At 36.1% G+C, this 22500-nt stretch overlaps 1 protein-coding gene across 1 annotated transcript in view; it reads right to left on the reverse strand.

Annotated features, from left to right (window-relative positions):
• Window positions 1-3074: 3074 nt before the first annotated feature.
• The window catches only part of LOC115211005 (homeobox protein Hox-B7-like), a 139865-nt gene continuing 120439 nt past the window's right edge, over window positions 3075-22500 (reverse strand). The window contains exon 3 of the mRNA XM_029779844.2: window positions 3075-3637. Within this exon, the coding sequence (XP_029635704.2) occupies window positions 3404-3637 (234 nt within the window). The 3' untranslated portion in view covers window positions 3075-3403. The remainder of the gene's footprint in view (window positions 3638-22500) is intronic.

Genomic DNA, 22500 nt, shown 5'->3' on the forward strand with positions numbered 1-22500 from the left:
CACATACATACATATATATATATATATACATATATACGACAGGCTTCTTTCAGTTTCCGTCTACCAAATCCACTCACAAGGCATTGGTCGGCCCAGGGCTATAGCAGAAGACACTTGCCCATGATGCCACGCAATGGGACTGAACCCGGAACCATGTGGTTGGTTAGCAAGCTACTTACCACACAGCCACTCCTGACACATACATATGATATATATATGCGACGGTTTTTGCCAATCAATATTAGTCACAAGGCATTAGTCGGCTCAGGCTGTACAGGAGACACTTTTCTAAGGCGGGCGCCGCGCAGTGGGACGTAATCCGAAAACACGTAATTGCAAGGTGAGGATATATATATTATTTTCCAGGTGAACGATTATCTTTGTATATACACAGAATTATAGCCACCGCACATCTAACATATGAAGTGGTAATTTATAGTCATCGACGTGTTCAATGGAGCAATATTCATTATATTTTTATATTTATATTTTATCTAGTTTCAGCTCACGAGCTGTGGCCATGCTGGGGCACCGCCATTCGGTGTTGCTACATGATTTTACTTCACAAATGCTTTCTAGCAATTGCCATTTGGTGCATGAGAGAGTTCGATGCAGCTACCTTCATCTGCACCTCCTGCCGTGAAGTTGGTTCATCTGGGACACCTGACAGGAAGAGATCCAGTTTTATTTTAAAGACATCTGCATCTACCCCATGCAGGTCTCCCAGGTCCTTCGGGACGATATTGAAGAGCTATGGACCTCTGAAGCCCAGGCTATCACAGCAACTTGTCCTACATCTTGATGGCAAATTTGGAGCCCTTGGCACTATGCAGTGGCGCCCAGTTCTAGTATTTGTGTAACTCTCGATGCCAAAGTTTGGGACAAGTCCTTCCAGATGTATATTATGGCATATCATTGAAGATGTATAAGAAAATTATTCTATTTAACTTAGTTTTAACTGTTCAAATTCTTGAAAATATCATTAAACACTCTTTCGCAAACACACACATATAGATATATTTCAGTTTTGTGTTTAGTATAACATATATTCATCCACGATGGTTTTTTAAACTTTTTTTGTAATCGAATCAAAGTCGCAACTTGAAAGGCTGAATGCCTTAACACTGTGGCACTTATTTAGTTTCATTTGAGATAATAATTCTTCAGTTGTAACTAGAAATCACAACTCTTCATTTGATGATTATGAGACCCTCTTACCTTGGGTTTAATCTGAAAAATTATTTACTGCAAGTCTGATGATGATTACATATAGAATAAGATATATCCACGACACCCAGTAGTGAACATTGAAAAAGACATATACATTACAATAAAAGATATTCTCTAATTGGCTTTCAATAAAAACTAGCATGTTTTCGAACACACACACAATCCCTCATATACATCCATCCGTATATATGTACATATAAATTTACTTATATATATATATAGGTACAAACATATACGTATCTATACATATAATATATATGTACATACATATATTTCTACGCACACACACCACACACACACATATATATATATATATATATTATATATATATATACAAATGTATATGTACAAAATATATATACATATATATGCATATATATATATATATATGTTGGCCTGCTCGCTTAGCCAGCTGGGTGGCGTCATTCGAAGGCTAAAACAATGCGAACGCATTGTGACCAGCGATGTGTAACAACATCTGATGGTCTGGTCGGTCACGTGATCACGTGATATATGTATATGTATGTATATAATGTATATATATATATATATATATATATATATATATATATATATATATACATATACATATATGTGTATATATGTATGTATATACATACATATATGTGTATATATTTAAACTGATCAGTAACGAATGTTATTCATGAATGAGACATCAACTTGAAATCATGTATACATATTCTTCCTGTAGTCGTTTTTCTTTTATTATTTCATTTGAAAAATCTCTAGGAGTTAGTTTCTGAAAGAATGCTTTAAAAGCCAAGAAGAAGGGAAAAAAATGGATATTAGTATATTCAGGTTCTATAATGTTTCATTGTTTCCATGTTTAGTAAGTCGTTAGTTTCTCTCCTAAAATATGGTGGTCTTTTATTATTTTTGTTTGGTAGCGTCTGTGATACAATGTTCTATTTTGACATGTATGAATCACACCGAAACAGTTTGTGGATGTTCTTGATTCAAGTCCCAGTAATTTCTTCTGAAGGATATTCCTGTTTTTTTTTTTTTATAAAGAATATTCTATTTCCAGAAAGAAGAGAAATGATTAAAATTTTGAAGAAAATTACAGATATCTTGAAAATGCAAAAAAAAAAAAAGGATAAAATAAAGAGAGAAAAATCCAAGGGGGAAATGGGAAAAGCGAAAAATATGATCAATGAAATAAGCTGCTTGTCTCTTGATATTACTGGTGTATCATTGTTTTGTCTGTCTGTCTGTCTTAGAATAGTTTGTCCTTCCGTTCCTTTGACTGAATGGGAGTTTTTGTTATTGTTAAGCCCCTCATAATAATTTGTGTTTTTACAGTTTAGGTGAAACCAGTAATTTCATCAAATTGGGATGAGATCAAGAGAAATAGAGAGTGAGTTGAGCGAGAGCGGGATATAGAACCTCCCTATTCAGCTATCTTTTGACATCAATGCCATTTGGGATAGTATCTTAGGAAGCGAACCCTCCAGTCCTGCTCACAAATCTACAAAAAATTTACAAATGAATGAAGAGAGTTTTTAACCAACATGGAATCCGTTTTTATGTATCCAGAAACTAATTCTGTCAAAAGTTTTGCACCAGAGTCTGTGTTCAGTAAATCTGTTTGCTAAATGAAGCTCATACGCTTCTATAGTGTAGTTCGTTAAGTGGTACGAGATCGATCTAATAAGTTTATCAGACAAACAATCTGTACATCAGTCAGTCAATATCTCTGCTCGTTAATCAATCAACAGTTCAATGAATCTTTAATAGAAATAATCTCTTTAATTTTCCTCACAGATAATAGTGATTTTTATTTAATATTTTTCATCATCGTTTCAGCAATTTAAAAAAAAATGTAAATATTGATACACATTTCTCTTTTTTCTTATTCAGAAATTGGTTAATAATCGTGTTGCACACGTTAAACTCACTGATTCTGGTTCAAGCCCACATAATATTGCTGCCGCTTCGGAGCATATATGTTACTGGGTGTCATGTAAGTAGGTCCCGAATATATGTATAATAGCCTTCAGATAAATCTAGTTCCAATTTTATTGTTTGAAACTAAGGCTTCAACAGCTCCGTACGTAAAGGGCACACACCTTTGTTTTTGTCTGTGTGACTGTGTGATTTTGTATTCGTATGTATATGGCCATGCAGGATCCAAATGGGTACCTACAAACGGTCATGATTGCTTGGCAAGTTTTTCCTTCACTTCGTCGTGATAATCAAAATCTGTTTGTTTTATCACAGAATTCCCTTCTTTTAGCGAATCGCCATACGCTCTTATCGGACTCCCCGTAGAAGTGACACTAGAAGTCATCAGAGGTTTCAACTGGCCAGTCACTTTGTCTTTTACTAGCTGTGCACCTTTTACTCGTTTCCATTTCATCCGACGGTTCTGGAACCAGACTTTAACCTGTAAAAAAAAAAAACAAGAGGAAAAATACTCATGAAAATTTTAAAAACAAATGTACATTAACATGTTCGAAGAAATGTATTAAAGATTTGCTAAAAACAATTTGCAACCACTAGAGGCTCATTAATATCCTGCCTTTCTTATCATTAGTTTTACTTCCGAAACAGCTGGCCGACATACTGCGTTTCTTCAATCGTCATTTTACATTTAAAATTTAGTTATGACTAGCAGTATCGCCCGGCGTTGCTCGGGTTTGTAAGGGAAATAACTATAAAGCATTTTTAGAGAGTTATAGCCAAAAAAACAGCAAAAAATGCCTTAAAAATGGAAAAAAATAATGGTAATTTTTTTTAATCGTTGACTCATCGTAGACATTATAGAGAGTTACTTCCCTTATATAATAGCGAAAAAAATGCATTAAAATGGAAAAAAAATGATGGTAAATTTTTTTAAAATCGTAGACTCATCGTAGACGTGCGCTAATACACAGAAGGGCTCGATATGAATCACGACTATAAGATACCCGGTTTTGGTTAAACTGCACCGCAAAATGTGGGAGTAGTTAGGAATCTAAATCGTAGGAGACAGACACTCACACAACTTCACTTTTATATATATATATAGATAGACCCCGCAATGTCAGTAGCTTCAATATAAGCAAGCCTGCTAGAATTCTATATCTATGTGGCCCAATTAACTCCTCTCTCTTTCTCTCTCTCCTTCATTCCATCTCTCTCGCTTTCAATTTCTCTCTCATTGTACACAGACACATATATACACACGCACATATGCTTACACACAAACGCACATATATATGTGAGTGTGCGCATGTGTATGTGCGTATATCTGTCTGTCTGTCTTTCTCTTTCTCTCTCTCTCTACATACACCACACTTATGTATTTGTATAATCAAGTGAAATATGGATGATATATATGTATGATATAGTTTTGTATGCTGTACGCTTACATACACATTCTCACACTCACACATACATACATAATACATACATACATATTTTCTCTTTTGTTTTAAAATATTGAAATCGTCCTCTGAGAAAGGGGTTTCTTTTTAACAAAGATACAAAATTCCGGAGTTAGAATGTGGATAACAAAAGCAAATTTTAAACTTGAGAAAACTCTTGTATATTTTTACTGTTCCATTTACAGATTGCATTTGTGATGTGCGATCAGCTGATTGATTTCTTTTCCTGAAAAATGTGACTGATCCAGATTGTCACTTAGGCATTTATTCACAAAACGAAGTGTACTAATAATTATTGACTTAAATGTCTAGTAGTTGCAGACCCTAGCATGTAGCCATTTGATTTTTGTAGTAAGAATGATAAAGAATTTAATGCCAAAACGAACAGAATCACAGAAAAAAACCATCTCTCAGAAAAAACCCAGTACAATGTGCACAACTGACCTGGAGAGCAGAACGAATGCTCCAATGTTATAAATATTTCAAAGGGAATTAGAATATTCCCTTTGAAATATTTATAACATTGGTGCATTCGTTCCGCTCTCCAGGTCAGTTGTGCACATTGTACTGTCAATGTTGGTACAGTTTTCTCTCCAAACTATTTAGTCAAATGTATTATGGTTGAAATGCCTCTTTTCATTTCAGATTGTAGACCAGAATGATTCAAGATCTTGAGAGGGGTCTTTTTAACAATAATGTTTTCCTTCCTCATCTGTGTTTAATGCCTGTGGATTGGAAGCGAAGTTGTAATTTATACTGGATCGTTCAAAATCTACCAGACGAGATATCGAAAATAATGTAAACAAACCACTGCCGCCATCACTAAATTCTCGTATATCTCGGCGATTAAGTTAACAGAGACGACTGTAAAATATATTCACCTTCAGAAATATCTTGAAGCCACAGTTCGTGCAAATTTTTTCTACTTTTTCAAATCTGTTGTTGAATGACATGCCATTCTCAACAAGATTAAGGAAAAATCCAACTGCTCAACTGCTCTACGATGTCGCTGGAGAACGCACAGAATCATGTGATACTAATTATTGAAATATTAATACCCTCATGTACACAGCTGCTATCACTCTTAAAGAACACTTAGGAGAAATCTGTAGTATACATGGTAATGAAATTACTAAACGGAAGCAACCTAGATGGAAAACAAAACTTGAAGAAAACATCAACGATCCTCCTCGCCATATTGGATGGTTAGCCACAATAATAAAATGTAAGGGGAATAATAAGTTTACATCTTACCAATAATAAGTTTATATCTTATGCATAAATTAATAAAACCTTATGATTACTCTTCACACTAAGATCTTGGAGGAAAGCTAATAACTCTAAAGCATGAACTCGGGACACTGAGCGAAAAACCCGGCTACCGTAGGCGAACTTTTGAACGATCCAGTATAAATTACAACACACACAGAGTTCCATATCCACACACACACACACACACACACACACACACACACACACACACACACACACACACACACACACACAGAGTCCCATATCTATGTATGTTTGAAGATAATGAAACCAAATTTTCATCATTTCGAGCCACTCACCCAATGAGTATTTCTGCCAAATTTGGTGAAAATCTGTTCATCCGTTTTCTAGTAATTTTGCAAACACACAGACAAACAAAGACAAGTGAATATAATACTCTGCTTTCCCTTGCGCGCGCAGGATAAAATTATTGGTTTCAAATTTTGGTATAATCGACTTACGCCAGCACTCAACGGGTACTTATTTTATCGACCCGGAGGGATGAAAATCCAAGTTAAACTCGGCGGGATAGGTATACCTCAAAATATTTTTCCAACGTGACGCCTTAACTTTCCAACCAACTTAGTAATCATAATATTTGTGTGTGTTCGTGTGTGTGTGTGTGTGTGTGTGTGTGTTTTACTCTATGGGTTTAATTTATTCACATTTTATGCTATCTGTGTAAATATCACATTAGCTATTGCTTCCCGACCGAAACTCTGGAACATTTGCCAGAAGACCTATCGCATTCAACATCGTATGCTTTCTTCACAATATTATTGTTGTTAGCTTCAGCTTTCAGATTTGAATTCTCATCACGTCTTAGTTGGTGTTGACAGCAGTACATGTGCAAGCCATTGCAACATGTGGATGTATTTGGAAAAGTGAAAACGTCTATTTAATTAAGTATCGTTCTATAACTTTCGTTCTTTAGTCATTCGTCAAACAAAAATAAATAACTAAAGAAATAAAACAATAACTCCACCGCCTCCTCATCTACCTACTACTACTACTACTACTACTACTACTACTTTTTCTTTCTGTCTTTCTTTCGTTCTTTCTTTTTAACTAACAAAAGCACGATGTTCCGTAAATAGCAGTTCACAGTATAGAGGTCTTTGATACAATAATCTCGCGGGACTTTTTTTTTTCTTTTCTGTATATATTATTCATATATCAATGTGAAATGAATGAGGTTGTTGTTGTGTTGTCCTTAAGTCATCTCTGATCAAGCAGTTCTATAGCATGTAGATCGTCGACCGAATGTCGAGACGTGTTCCATAGATATGTCTTATCAACTATACCGTGTCTTCACTGAATTAAGAACCATTGGAAGCCTATTTTCATTCACCCACCATGTAAAAAAACTACGCTCAAATCTTCTTCAAATATAATCCTATCCTTCCCTTTAAAACAATGTGGATAAACAAGTATAAGAGAAGTATCGTAGAGAGTTGAGTTTATAAGGTGCCGTTGTTGTTATTAATACATTTATTTTAACTACAGCTCATTGTCTTCGACTATCTGTTACCGTTTCAAGTCATCACAAGTTTCTACTGAATCTGTATTTACTTGACTCCTGGCTCATTGGCAAACGTCTTATTTATATGTTCCACAGATCTCAAAACCACAGACTTAAGGAAGACAACGATGAACTAAACTATGATAGTCTCTCTTAAAACAATGCATATTATTTCCTTTGGTCAAGGCAGGTGTATGTATGTATATATGCATGAGTATAACCATGAGCTTCTGTATGTGTATGTGTGTGTGTGTGTGTGTGTGTGTGTGTGTGTGTGTGTGTGTGTGTGTGAGCAAGCGGGTTAGAACGTTAGCGCGTATTCATTCATATTTAATTCACTGTTGATTGTATAAAGGTATCTAGATGCAGGTAAGTAAATGTAGATTACTAGTTATTATTTATGTACAAAGTATGTGTGTATCAGAGTGCGTGAGTGTGTGTGTATATGTATATATATATATATATATATATATATATATATATATATAAACACATAGACATAAACACACACACTTAAGTACATGCACAGATTTATAACTACTTATTTATTTTAAGGAAGAATAGAATTTTTTTAAGCGAACCCGTGGGATGTCTCCAACGTTTCTGCGTAATTGATGACTTTTTGGGGGTGTTCTTGTTGATATAACAGCATGGGAGAGAAAAATCATGGTATTATTATTATTATTATTATTATTATTATTATTATTATTGTTATTATTATTATTATTATTATTATTATTATTATTATTATTATTATTATTATTATCATTGTTGTTGTTGTTGCTGTTGTTGTTGTTGTTATTGCCGTTGTTATTGTTGTTCGAACGAGTTTCGTCTAGCTCTCCCATATCGTTGATTTTTACCAGGTGAAACTGCGTGAAAAGCATTTTTCAATGTGGAACTTCGAAATGAGGAGGAAGGAATTTAATTGTTGACATTAATTCTTTCCTGTTTGAGGTTAGAATAAAAAAAAAAAGAAATAATGCTCCCAAAACTTTAATTTTCGAAGGAAATTTGTTTCTTTTTTTAATTCTCGTAGAAAAAACAAGTTGGTTACTCCGTTCAAAACGCACCCAGAATGTTTTTACAGACAGTCGAAAGAAAACAAAAAATAAATTTTATTCCTCTGCTGAGTACATCTCTTTCACAAGACACCAATAATGATTTTCTGATATAATTAAAAAAATAAAACAGCCAAAAACATACTCGAATATTGATAACAACAACAGTAGTAATAATACACGCATACATTTTGTCAAGCAAAGGAATGGACGGAGAGTTCAAATTAAAAACAGGAAAAGCTGTTTCCATCTGGAGCTATATCAAATACGCTACCTCAGAATTCCTTACATATGAATTATGAGGCCGAATAAAGAGTCTACGTGGCAATGCTGCGTGATAAGGGAAGGTGCGTCTATACTTCAATCCCTTATTAGACAGCAGTATAAAAACATGATTAACGTAATTTAGTTTTGATTCTCGAAAGACACACGAAGTCCTGATTGAGGTGTAGAATAATATGACCTCTGTTGTTCCAGGAACATAAGGGGGAATATGCGTCATATTCAAAACGGAGAATGAGGCGAAAAAGAGCCTGAGTTTGTACGAGGCAGGCCTGGCCCAGATGCATGTATCTTAATAGATGTAGCAGCGTAAGACAAGATTACAAATAATCGGTAGTATGAGCAGACGGTAAGAATGGAAGTGGTCAAAATGACAGGTATTCTGTTGGGTATTTCTAGAGATACAAATCATAATGACAAGGCTCCCACCCAAGAGCAAAAGGTAAATCCAGCGCTGAGCCCATCGTATCTACAAAAAATAGCATGAGACCGTGGTGCAAAGCAGAAAGCGGAGATGTTGTCACCAGTAAGGGCACGTAAGGGCCTCTGCTTTGAGTAAGTAGAAAAAAGCCAGATAACAGCACCCCACCCACCACCAATATTCAATTCAATAAAATTATGAAGGTTACTCTGATTTGCATAAAAAACAAAATATCTTAATTTTTTTTTTATAGAATAGGTAGGCATAGTTCGCCCCTGCCATTCAGTTTCAGTATTAAAACTCCGTATAGTACTGCTGTAGTACACGTGGTGCTTACATTCCTACAACAATTTTTTCTTTACGCGCTGTAAAGGTAGAATTAACACAGTTGTGCGCTTGTGTTTCGCTCACTCTTTTGCGTGTTTTACTAGATAGACGTCACTTACTACTTACTCTGAGTAATTACTAATGCCTGCTATATATATATATATATATATATATATATATATACACATATAAAGCTGAAGTTGCCTGTGTGTGTGTGGCAGGTTTGGTAGCCTTCAACTAACACTATCTCCGAGAATCTGCGGCGCAAGTTGACCAAAATTGAGAGTATGATAGAAGGCTTGCTCTTCATTCCGTAGAAGAAAAAATTCAAATCGGACCATGTTAATACCAAAAATTATTTACATAAAAAATGGTGCTTTTTTCTATGAAAATCCCTATTTTTTACGATTTTTTGACTGCTGTGTCGCCATTTTTCAGTGTATTTCAGCCAGAAAAATGTTCACTTAAAGAGAATAGCAAGCTACATAATGCAAAAGTTTTACTTTTCAAAAAAGATTGAAAACTTTGTTAATGCAACATCAAAGTCTACCGTTTTAAGCGCAACTAAAAAACAAACCCGAGCAACGGGGGGATATACTGCTAGTATATATATATATATATTATATATATATATATATATATATATTATATATATATATATATATATATTGTTAAAGAGGACAACAAACGTTTAGGCAATTTAAAGTCTTACAGCTGTTTCTGGGATATCCTAGAGTATGTGATATGCCTTCACGTTTCTTGTCCTCTTTAACAATTATATATCCGCTATATCGGAAATCTGCAAAGGCTCCATAACTACCGTCTCGGCTATATCGTTGGAGCCCTAGTAATCCGTTACACCACCTAGCGTACCTAATAGTTTAGATCACCTGTGAACTAAACCACCATATTTTGTATATATATATATAATACGATATTGACAATAACGAGAATGAAAAATATGAACATTCAAACTTTATGCTTATTTCGAATTTGTCTATTCATAATAAATACGCACATCATCTCGTTCTGTTAATAAAGGAGTTGGTTTTTGCAATTAGGTTTTTCAAGAATTCTTTTCTTGAGCTGGAGGAGGTATCCTCCTGGGGTTAAAAAAGCGTAATAACGTTGTTCTGTACAGAACAACTACGTTGAAGTGGTAACAACCATTACTTTTCTGTAGAGTTACTACTTGCATCTTGTATAGAGATTTTATATTATATTTATATAATAGCCCACCTCTTACTATATATATATATATATATATATATATATATAATATATATATACGCCCACTCACACACACCACACACACACACACACACACACACACACACACACACACATACACACCTGTCTAGCAGACAGGTGTATCAGTACTGAGGAAGGGTAAGATCCTGAAACCAGCCGGTCTACTAGTCCTGTCACCACTGGAAAGGATTTGTTCGCTCCCTTATTTGCAGTATAACAGACACATATATTGTGTCGTTAACCAACTGGAGGATGTGTCCTCCTGGGGTTAAACCACGAGGAACAACCTCGTTGAGGTGGTAACACCCATTACTTACATGTATGTGTATATTATATATATATATATATATATATATATATATATATATATATACATACATATATATATACTATATATACTTATACGCATGTGTATGTGTTTATGCGTAATTACATTCCATTATAAAGACTTTTTCGGGTGGGGGCAGACTAAAATAAAGAATAAGGAACAAGCTGGATTATAAGAGATTAAGACGATTAAATTATATAGAACTAACAGCAGTCGAATATTTTCATCTCCGAACTATATTCCACGTGTCGCTTGGGAATAAAGTAATGACTTTGGTGGTCTGAAGTAGTGTGAGTAGTGAACTTGTGGTCTTACACTTCAGGCATTGCGTACCCCTTGTTAAAACATCACCATCATATATTACTGGGACCAAAGTGTAGATATAAATACAATGCTGGAGATAGGAAGTTAGATCAGAAATGAATATGGATTGTCTTATTACCATTAAGGAAGTCATGCTTTTCGGTAGGTTTAGAGAAGTATTAGTTTATAAGAAGTAAGAACAGTGGAATAAAATGCATTTCAATATTTAGTTTCATCAATTTTATCTGAACAGAAATTCTACCAGTTTTGATTTTGCCTTTCATTAGTGTGAAGTTTATGCAATATATTGCAGGAATATCTCAGGCTGGTTCAATTGACTATACTACTTCATCATCGTCATCGTCATCCTCATCGTCATTCTCATCCTCATCATCCCTTAACTGATGCAGCCATGCGTTGGGGTGTCACTCTTGACGCTTTCATAGCTAGCCGCCGCCACTGGTCTCTGTTCTCCGTCATGCGTATCAGGTTCGCTGTGCTGTAACCTGTCCAGTCCTTGATGTGAAACCAGTATTTTTCTGTCTGTCTCTCTTTCACCTCTCCCCCCATCTATGTTCTGTAGAATGGTTTTGGGCAGTGAGTTGTGGAGGGATACATGACCGTACCAGGCAAGCTTTCATCTTTTTACTTGCCCGTCTAAATTGTGCAAAAAAAAAAAAAAATCAGCATCATTGCTAACTATCATAAATTTGTGCTGGTGTTAAGTTAGTGGAGATAGCTCAGATGATAGACAGATGGAGTAAGTTTGCATATTACATTTATTTTAACTGGAACATTTACAGGGCCCAGCTTCGTTGAATTTAGAGAACTGTAGTACTGGTTTTCTTTTTACTGGGTTGTTTTCATGAGATGCATACATAATTTTGATTAATATTCCAATCCATATCCTTTGATGTTTAATCATACTGCTATTAATATCCTTTCATCTTAACCGTAATATAACCCATATCCTTGATTTTTATCCATATTCTCGTATATTTAACCCATTCTAACTTACACTTTTAGTATTTCAGGCAACAGTCATTGCATAATTCCAGTATTTATGATTGGGTGGATTTGAAACTGTGAAGTCTCACTAATGACTCATAATAGAGCCTATATCTGAAGTATACCAACTAGAAAGCCCCTCCCGGTTATATCGATAGTCATATTGCAACCCAATGTTGAAGCTGTCGAATTAAGCGTTACTCTGCTGATTGTAACGATGAGCTGATGGAAGCACTCCGTCGGTTACGACGACGAGGGTTCCGGTTGATCCGAATCAACGGAACAGCCTGCTCGTGAAATTAACATGTAAGTGGCTGAGCACTCCACAGACACGTGCACCCTTAACGTAGCTCTCGGGGATATTCAGCGTGACACAGAGAGTGACAAGGCCGGCCCTTTGAAATACAGGTACAACAGAAACAGGAAGTAAGAGTGAGAGAAAGTTGTGGTGAAAGAGTACAGCAGGGATCACCACCATCCCCTGCCGGAGCCTCGTGGAGCTTTTAGGTGTTTCCGCTCAATAAACACTCACAACGCCCGGTCTGGGAATCGAAACCGCGATCCTACGACCGCGAGTCCGCTGCCCTAACCTCTGGGCCATTGCGCCTCCAACGATGAGCTGAACCTCACTCTATAAAAAAATCTCCAACAAAAGAACAAAAAGCAAAAAAGAAATAAAAACAGTAAAAAGATGAGTAAACAAGGGTGCTTTTATAAAGTTATTTGAACGCCTTTTTCTCCTTAAATCAAGACTGTCTTCGGTTTAAACAACCACTAAGCTCGGTCATTGGGAGATAGAGCCTATTCCAAGTCCACAGTGAAATAAATGGTGACATGATTATGCATATACTCACTGCAAGACTTGATCACAGCTGAAGGAATAAGAACAATGTTCTCAACGTCTTTTAGTAAGTATTTCATTTGGTTATAATCTTTATTTTTCTACACATTTTCCACTGAAGACGGCTATCTACCCATTTTCAACTACCACTAGAGAACCATCATTTCCACTCGTTTCCAACTAAAGGAGAATCGGGCTGCGCGAAAACTCATTCACGTGTCGTAAGAGTGCCTCCACGTACCAAATCAGTCTTCTTGAAAGAACAGCCAAATCTCCTTCAAACCGCACCTTACTTTCCTACAAAAGGATATATTAAATTAGGTATTCCAGGGTACACTTCCCGTAAAAAGAAGCCAGACAACGGGATGGTCATGGTTGCAATTTTACGATGTAATTTCCGGTTTATTCAAACTGGCGACACATGCGTCACTTAGTCTTTAAAGGACATATGGTTTTAAAACTTTGGCTTTCGGCTATAATTATGAAACCTTTTGTTTCTTCTTTCAAGTTCCATTCATTAGTCAGCTGTAACTTCTGTTTGGGTTCTTTATTCTTTTAAGGAACTGAACTTTGTAGGGGCTTGCGGAGTTAATTATCTCTTGTATTTAATATTTATTTATCATATACGTACTTTTTCGTTTTAATGTGTTTTTTTAGTGTTTCACATTTCCTGATGTGCCTGTGGTTGGTGCGTCTGTTTACTATCATACATATGTGTGTGTATATATATATATATGTGTGTGTGTGTGTGTGTGTGTGTGTGTGTGTGTGTGTATGTGTGTGTGCGTGTGCGTACATACGTGCGTCCGCGTGTACTGGGATTTTTGGCTCTTGCATAAATTCATTTGTAAAAATTTACCTTCTTCCTTTGAAAGCTATTGTCTAGACCGGAGGTTTGGGATTGTCTCCAGTTGTCTAATTCTTTAGCTTCCATCTTGAATGAATTTGTAAACGAAGGGTTTTTTTTTCAAGTTTTCTCTTAATTTTTTTTTTTTCACATGCAACCATTTTGTGAATCAGAGATTCCCAGTTAACAACAATACTACAAAAAGTTAATATTTTGAAGGGAGTTCATTTTAAACATCTGGTTCAGACAAACCATTTAAAAAAAAAAATTCATTTTATTATCAATTCTCTCTCGTTTTTAACCGGTTTCAGATTCGCCAATTATTATATATTATCACACTGCAATAACTCTGTAGAAAATTCCCCAGACTCATTAATGAACAACAAATTAAAGTAAATTAAAATAAATTCGACTGGTTTTACAGTCAACAGAAGTTGCGGAAGGGTTAACTGCTATTTCAAGGAAGGCTGAGCGATCACATAGATATTCCTTTGTTAGCTTGTACGGCTACCGTCTATGAGTGTATTTTCTACCGTCTAAGTGTGTGTGTTTTCTTTTTCTCATTAATTTGACTTAATTTTGCGATCAAACTTTACTTGGCAACAAAGTTGTGAAGAGAAACATTTTGTAAAGCTCATCATCTTTTAAAACTTAAAAAGTCTTGCAAATATGTATTACGATCATTTCTAGTTTTATAGAATTATAGAATTATAGTTCTATATTTAAGAGATGAGGAATTATGTACATTATTTACATTATTTACATTCGACGGATATTTGTCCTCATCTTGTTTGTTGTTAACACAACGTTTCGTCTGATAAACCCCCAGCCTTCTTCAGGTGTCTTGGGGAAATTTTGAACCTGGTTTCTCATTTCTAGGGTATTCTTCGATGTTATTATTATTATTATTGTTGTTGTTATTTGGAATCGAACTCAGAAGCTTGGGGTTAGTAGCCCGCGCTCTTAACCACTACGCCATATGCCCGTGAGCATATGGCGTAGTGGTTAATAATAATAATGGTGAACAATAGAACAATAATAATAATAATAATAATAATAATAATAATAATAATAATAATAATAATAATAATATAATAACATCGAAGAATACCTTAGGAATGAGAACCCAGGTTCGAAATTTCCCCAAGACACCTGAAGAAGGTTGGAGGGTATATCAGCCGAAACGTTGTGCTAACAACGGAAAGATGAGGAAAAATATCCGTCAATTGTAAATAATGTAAATAACGTACGAATTATGTTGTTTCTTTGAGATTTATTTCAGTTCTAAAGATAGTTCAAGCCGGTCACTAACAAAGAAAGTGAAGAGAGTTCCCAGAGTCTGTAAATATGTGGCTTGTGTGTTGGTTGAGCTGTCGATGCTCACACCCTGTGCATCTATTCATCTAAAATTCTTTGAAATGTCTTACAAATCTTCACTGTGCCGCTTATAGATTGGATTTGGAGGATGCGCGTCAGTTTCTCTTGCTACTTCTTCGCAAAACCTAGTATTCTAGTTTTTTTTGTAAATTTATAGGTACATAGTTTAATGCACTAATAATCATAGGTACAAATGAGAATTTATTGTCAGGATACAAGAAAATGTTCTCTTTTTCCTGGACTTTTGATCCGCTAGGCAGATGACCTCTACAACAGAGGATGATTTTTTTCCCCTTGTCCCACAGAAAAATATGCTATGTTACCACCGGATTGATATTTTTATTGGAGTGTTCCACCAATGTTCCTTGTTTTTAAAGGTGTGAATAGATGCTAGTTTTGACAGGCCTTTGATGTATACGTAAGGACAATATTTCAACAACAACAACAGCGCGTCCCACAATAACTGCAGCACCAGCGGCGTGTCCCGCAGTGAGAGCAGCAAGAGAAGTTGTAGTGGCAGCAACAACAGCAACAGCAACAGCAACAGTACCAATGACGTAAGGACACTTACACAGAAATATGTAGGAGCCACGGAGGGCCCCTTTATGCGGCGACTATATAGCTATAGGTCCTCTTTCAGGATCCCAGAGAGGCGCAACGTTTCGTCTTTGACCAACTATTTATAAAGAAGAGGGTACGCCATACAGGATTAAACAGATGCTTCTGGAACAACCTGGACTATACCTCAACGGGAGCAGATGATGAAAACGTTGTTTGGCCGAGAAGGCAAGGATCCTAAAAAATTCGCTTGGCCCGTGGGCCTTCTTAAATTTTAAAAGTCTGTGACCACATGAGAGAAAATTCATGTTGAGGACATGGAATTCTGAGCTTGCAGGCTAGCGAAAGGAAATCGTACATAAATCGACCTTTTACAAACATAACTGGAACAGGTGAAATGAAGAAAACTCCATCTCGCCCAGAAGGGTTTTCGCTTCGAACAATTTCGTTTCAGGTTTTTCTTTTCACTACGCTGGCTGACTATCTTTACTACCTCCATTAGTAAAGAGGTTAATATCCTCCGGTCAGCAGCAGGTCTGATGAGTCACCGATTTTGCTTAGAGCATAACAGGCGTGAAACCAATGGGGAATTTTCTAACCGGCCACAATCAACGACTATATCAAATATTACTCCTCAAAAAATCTTTTACTGTGTTTTTTTTCCGGACTTATGGACAACTGACCGATAATATATATATATATATATATAATATATATATATATATATATATATATATATATATATATATATATACATAATATAATTTAATAAATAAAACATGTTTAATTTATTAAATTGTTATTATATGATTGAACGCCACGCGTTGTTTTCTTATTCTCCAAGTAAGTACGTTTTTATATATATTATATATATATATATTTGTGTGTGTGTATATATGTATGTTATATATATAATATATATATATATAATATATATATTATATATATATATATTATATATATATAATATAGATATATATATATGTTATATATATATATGTATATATATTGTATATATATGTACGGGTCATCTATATTTACTGCAATTTTTGTAGCCTTATTAAAGATGTCTTCGTACGAAACAATGTACCGAAAAATTGATCCATTCTTGTTGCTTTTTTCCTATGTATATATATATATGTATGTATATATATATATACACGCATATATATAGGTACACACAGACACAGACACACACACACACACACATATATATGGGGTTCGTGCATAATTATTGCGGCGTTTTTCAATAAATTTTATTCAACAAAACAATAACAATATTTAACAAAACATCTTTAAATGACGGTCTGACCGTCTGCCAACCAAATGGGAAGCAGTAATTGAAATAGATGGTGAATATGCTCCAGAATAATCATTTAAAGATGTCTTTGTTACGTTATTGTTTTTGTTGAATAAAATTTGTTGAAAAAAAGCCGCAATAATTATGCACCAGTCCAATATATATGTACACATGCACATATGTACACAAGCACATATACATGTATATATCTCTCTATCTACACATTCCCTACGCAGAATAAGAAATAATGGGTCCGTCATCGGTCTCAACAGTGAGCATGTTTCGATTAACTGAACTTCGTGTTCATTCAATTATAGTGTAACGAACTAAGTATTCCATATAGACATAACCCCCTGGCAAAATCCATGTAACACTGTGTGATAAGATCGGAAATTTGAGTTATACACGAAAATTGTCTGCCAGGCTTCCTTACTATTTCCAGTTATGGAATTTTTGTAAGGCATGCTTCAAACCTAGGCTATAAGAAAAGACACTTATTGAAGGAGATCCTAATTGATATCAAATCCGGGATTTCATGATTGTGAAGAGAGGTTCTTAACTACTCGGCCGTAAATATACATACATACATACGAGGGAATAGTGAAAAGTTCCTGGCTATGGGTAAAAGAAAATACGGGAGGATCAGTTAATTATGATTTTATTCAACACATTCTCTTAGATTCACACATGAATTGCAGCGGTCCTTCAGTTTTTCTAAGCCCTGTAGAAGAACTCGGAAGGTTGGACCTCCAACTAGGCCCTTCGCGATACCCGTAAAGCCAGGAACTTTTCAGCTCCCATGCGTATATATATGTATGTATGTGTGTATGTATGTATGTATGTATGTATGTATGTATGTATGTATGTATGTACGTATGTATATGTATGTATGTATGTACGTATGTACGTATGTATGTATGTATGTATGTATGTAAAGAAGGGCATCGCTGTCACACTTCCAGAAGGGAAGGGTCTTCCTTTGATTCTGACATGCAATGTCTGTGCAAGACCCTGCCTCAGTAAAGCTGGACTCATGAGTCATCTTCGTAGTCATAAAACGAGACAGAGGAGTGACAACCTGGCCACTGGTGGTGGTGTAACACATCATACTAATCATATCTGTCGGACATGTGGAAGAGAGTGTAATTCGGCAGGAACACTTAAACGACATGCAAAGGTACATGAAGCCCAGTTACAACTACAGCCGGATATTACCAGTAAAGGTTTTAGTTGCCAATTTTGTACAAGACATTGTAGATCTTGAGCTGGGCTAAAAAGTCACATTCGATCACAGCACCAGAAACAGTTAAGCTTCGTGCAATGGCCATACTCGATAACGAGGGGGCAGCCATAATGTATGTATGTATGCATATATGCATGTGTGTGTGTGCATACACACACATATATATATATATCCATGTATGTACGTATGTGTATATATGTACATACATATATGCATACTATATATGTATGTGCACATACACATATACAGATATCACTTACACACGCATCCAGCGTCATTCCCAATAACTGCCAAGCATAAATATCTATAGCATTAATACGGACGTAACATAATCACACCTCCCACTACAGCAACAGATATTAACTACATTAATAAGAACGGCGAACCATAATTTGGTTGGTTGGATGCTGGGCATAAAACAACAGATTGAGACTGAGAAAACAAGATCTCCATCTCAACTTATTGGTAAAAGACCAAGATGTTTCGAACCAAGATATTTGTTAAAATAGACATCCAACGGTGTTTATGATGATTTAAAACTTTTATCTTGCTCAAACTAAATCCTCGAAACATTATATCACACTACACAACGCCACAGATCGCTACACCTTAGGTCACCTCCGCAGCAGACTTGCCGGTTTTGTTCAGTTCGTTGGTGTGATATTCAAGATAGATTTGGATCAAATTAAACGTGGGAGTGGTTAGTTACTGGGGTGTGGTTGCTTTCCCATCCTTCTCTCTCTCTCTCTCTCTCTCTCTCTCTCTCTCTCTCTCTCTCTCTCTCTCTCTCTCTCTCTTCTTATACTTTGAAGGTGTGCGTGGGTATAAGCGTGTGTGTGTGTGTATGTGCACATATACCCATGATTACAAATCTGCATGCATATAAGCCAGCCCAGCAGCCTGTGTGCGTGCGTGTGTGTATGTATGTATGTATGTATGTATGTATCTATCTATCTATCTATCTATCTATGTATATATATATATATATAGATATAGATATATGTACATATATATATATACATAGATGCATACATTCTCTCTCTCTCTCTCTCACACACATACCCGGACACACACATATATATATATATACACACAATATATAATATATATATATATATATATATATATACACACACAATATATATGTCTATCTATCTATCTATCTATCTATCTATCTATTATCTATCTATCTATATCATTCTATCTATCTATCTCTATCTATCTATCTATCTATCTATCTATCTATATGGTTTGGTTTTCCCCCCCCTTCTCACTCAACGTCAAGATCTCTGTGGGAAGAATATTCTTCAAGTTAATTGACAATCACTTCACGCAGACACACAGATACAGCCCTTTATTTACCAGACATAACTTAAGAGTCTCCTTTAGTTGCGCACTCAACATGAAGAGTACATTAGCAAACACCCATAAAACATGGGAAGAGGCAGGTTGCTCTTGCAAGGTGTACGATGACTGTCCAGTGGGGGGCCAATGCAAGGCCGAAGGAGTCATCTATGAAGCTGTGATGATACCCAGGCCTAGCGACCACAGTAATAGCAACAGCAAATCATCCAACAATATCGACGGCACCGGAGTCAGCGACAGCGGTAGAAACACCAGCGCTGACGCCAACGACCCCAGTACCAGCACTACGGCCGGAGAAGCTGACCATTTCGACACTAGCAGCACCAATGACGCTACTGGCCCTACACCCAACATTATCATCGACGGCACCCATACCACTGACGGCTCTCACATCACCCGCAGCACCCACATCACCGCCTGCGACAATAGCCCCAACCCTACGGCCAGTGACGACCACCACAACGATGAGAACCACTGTGACAACAACCACAACGGCATCGCTAGAACCGCGCAGCGTAAAGATAACAGCACTGACAGTAGCCCCAATAACACCGGTGGCAACAAAAACATTCCCAGGTTCGGAGTCAACCGGAGATGCACCAGTAATGTGAACACAACCAACACCCAAACCTGGAAATATACCGGATCAGCCAGTACGGCATTCAAGCGGCGCTTGTACAACCACAGGTCCTCCCTCGTCACAGAACGACAATTCCTCACGTCCCTGTCGCCCCAAAGATGAAGGGACCCCATACGATATCAAGTGGAAGATCTTAAAGCGACCGTGACCCTACATCAACGGTGCAAGCTTTGCACAACCGAGCGAACTAGGAACCTCAAAAACTCTCTGAAACGTGGGTCGCTGAATATTCGCCAAGAAATCTTCACACCATGCATCCATTTCGAGCGCTATCTGCCTCAAGCATGGGATTCCCCGTTCGCAAAGCTCAAGAGATAGATGCCTTATTTCTCTTTCCAGGTTTAAAAATAACTAGTCTAGGGAAGGTAACCCAAACTCACTAACGCCGGACGTTTTACTCTCTGATGTCCAAGTGACCAATAACCAGCATCAGAGTTTTCCAGCAACAGAGTTTTGTTTCGTGGGTTTTTTTCTTTTTTGCAGGTTATTTCGCATGCTTTCAACGAATGTAACGTCAAAATCTCGTGTAAACGGCTCCTTTCCCCAGAAAAGGACAGATTTGGCTGCTCTTTCTTGCATGCCCTGCTACCACGTTACAGGCATTTCGGGGTGAACTACGTTGAATGCACTCGAAAAAAACAAACTATTTCACCCAGAGGTTACGAACGGGTCTTATACGAAAAATTTACGGTATTTTTAAAGTCATTTTCACTTTAAAATATTATTTAAATATACAAAAACAAAAATTTGTAATGCTATTCACTTGAAAATAATTTTTAAAAAGCATTAAAATATTGTCTGTTCAAAGAAAGTTAAAATATAAATACCTACTGTACAAACAACTTAGATTTTGGAAATTACATTCGCTTAAAGATATTTCTAAATGATTAAAACAATCGTATTTTTTCCTTGTCAACTCACTGTCTAATAGAAAGATAAGAATTTCTTCCCTTGCAGAATGAAGATTATTTTCGGAACATTTTCCCATTATGCACCATTTTGAATATTTATACCCTGAATATCTCTAATATCTCGAAAACTACTGATTTACGCCGAAACTTGTTTCATTTCATTCGTATTCACATTTCAGGGTAAACTTAATTCATAGTATTTTCCCTATTATGCTCCAGTTTGGCTGAGTAACATTGCAAGTAAGCAAACAAGATTCAAACTGACTTTTAATGTATTATAGATATATATGTACATTTATTATATGTATATATAATATACATACATACATACATACATACATACATACATACATACATACATACATACATACAGATATACATACAGATATATACATATATATATATCCCCTATCTATCAATTTTTCTTTAATATTTTATGCGTCTAAAGCCCAAAGGCTGTGGCCTTGCGTGGGAACCACCAGGGTTATCACTGATCATTCTTTTGAGATTGGCTTTTGGTGAAGGTGAGAACTTAGTATTGCCGCCCTCTTTTGAATTTCCTGCTGTGGGTTGAGTTCATCGGGGACAGGACAAGTCATTTCTTGAAAATGTTTACCCCTAATCCACATTGATCCCTGAAATGTTTTGGCAAGATATTAAAATAGCCGCTGGCTCTTTAATCCCTAGGTGTTGCAGTACATGGCCGTCACTTTTCATGGGATTACAGGGGCATTTGGAACAGTGGAGTGATGTCCAGTTCGTGGGCTGGCATAGCTCTCGATGCAAAACATTGGTACTAACCCTTCCAGGTTATTCCATACATACATACATACATACATACATACATACATAATACATACATACATACATACATACATAACATACATACATAACATACATATATACATATATAAAATCTTGTCTGTTATTCATACACACATAATACATACATACACATGCATACATTCATACTCACTATACATATTAGCACACTCACATGATGTGCACACAAAGACATATACAC

This window comes from Octopus sinensis, linkage group LG4 (genome assembly GCF_006345805.1).
Source record: "Octopus sinensis linkage group LG4, ASM634580v1, whole genome shotgun sequence".
Taxonomy (NCBI): domain Eukaryota; kingdom Metazoa; phylum Mollusca; class Cephalopoda; order Octopoda; family Octopodidae; genus Octopus; species Octopus sinensis.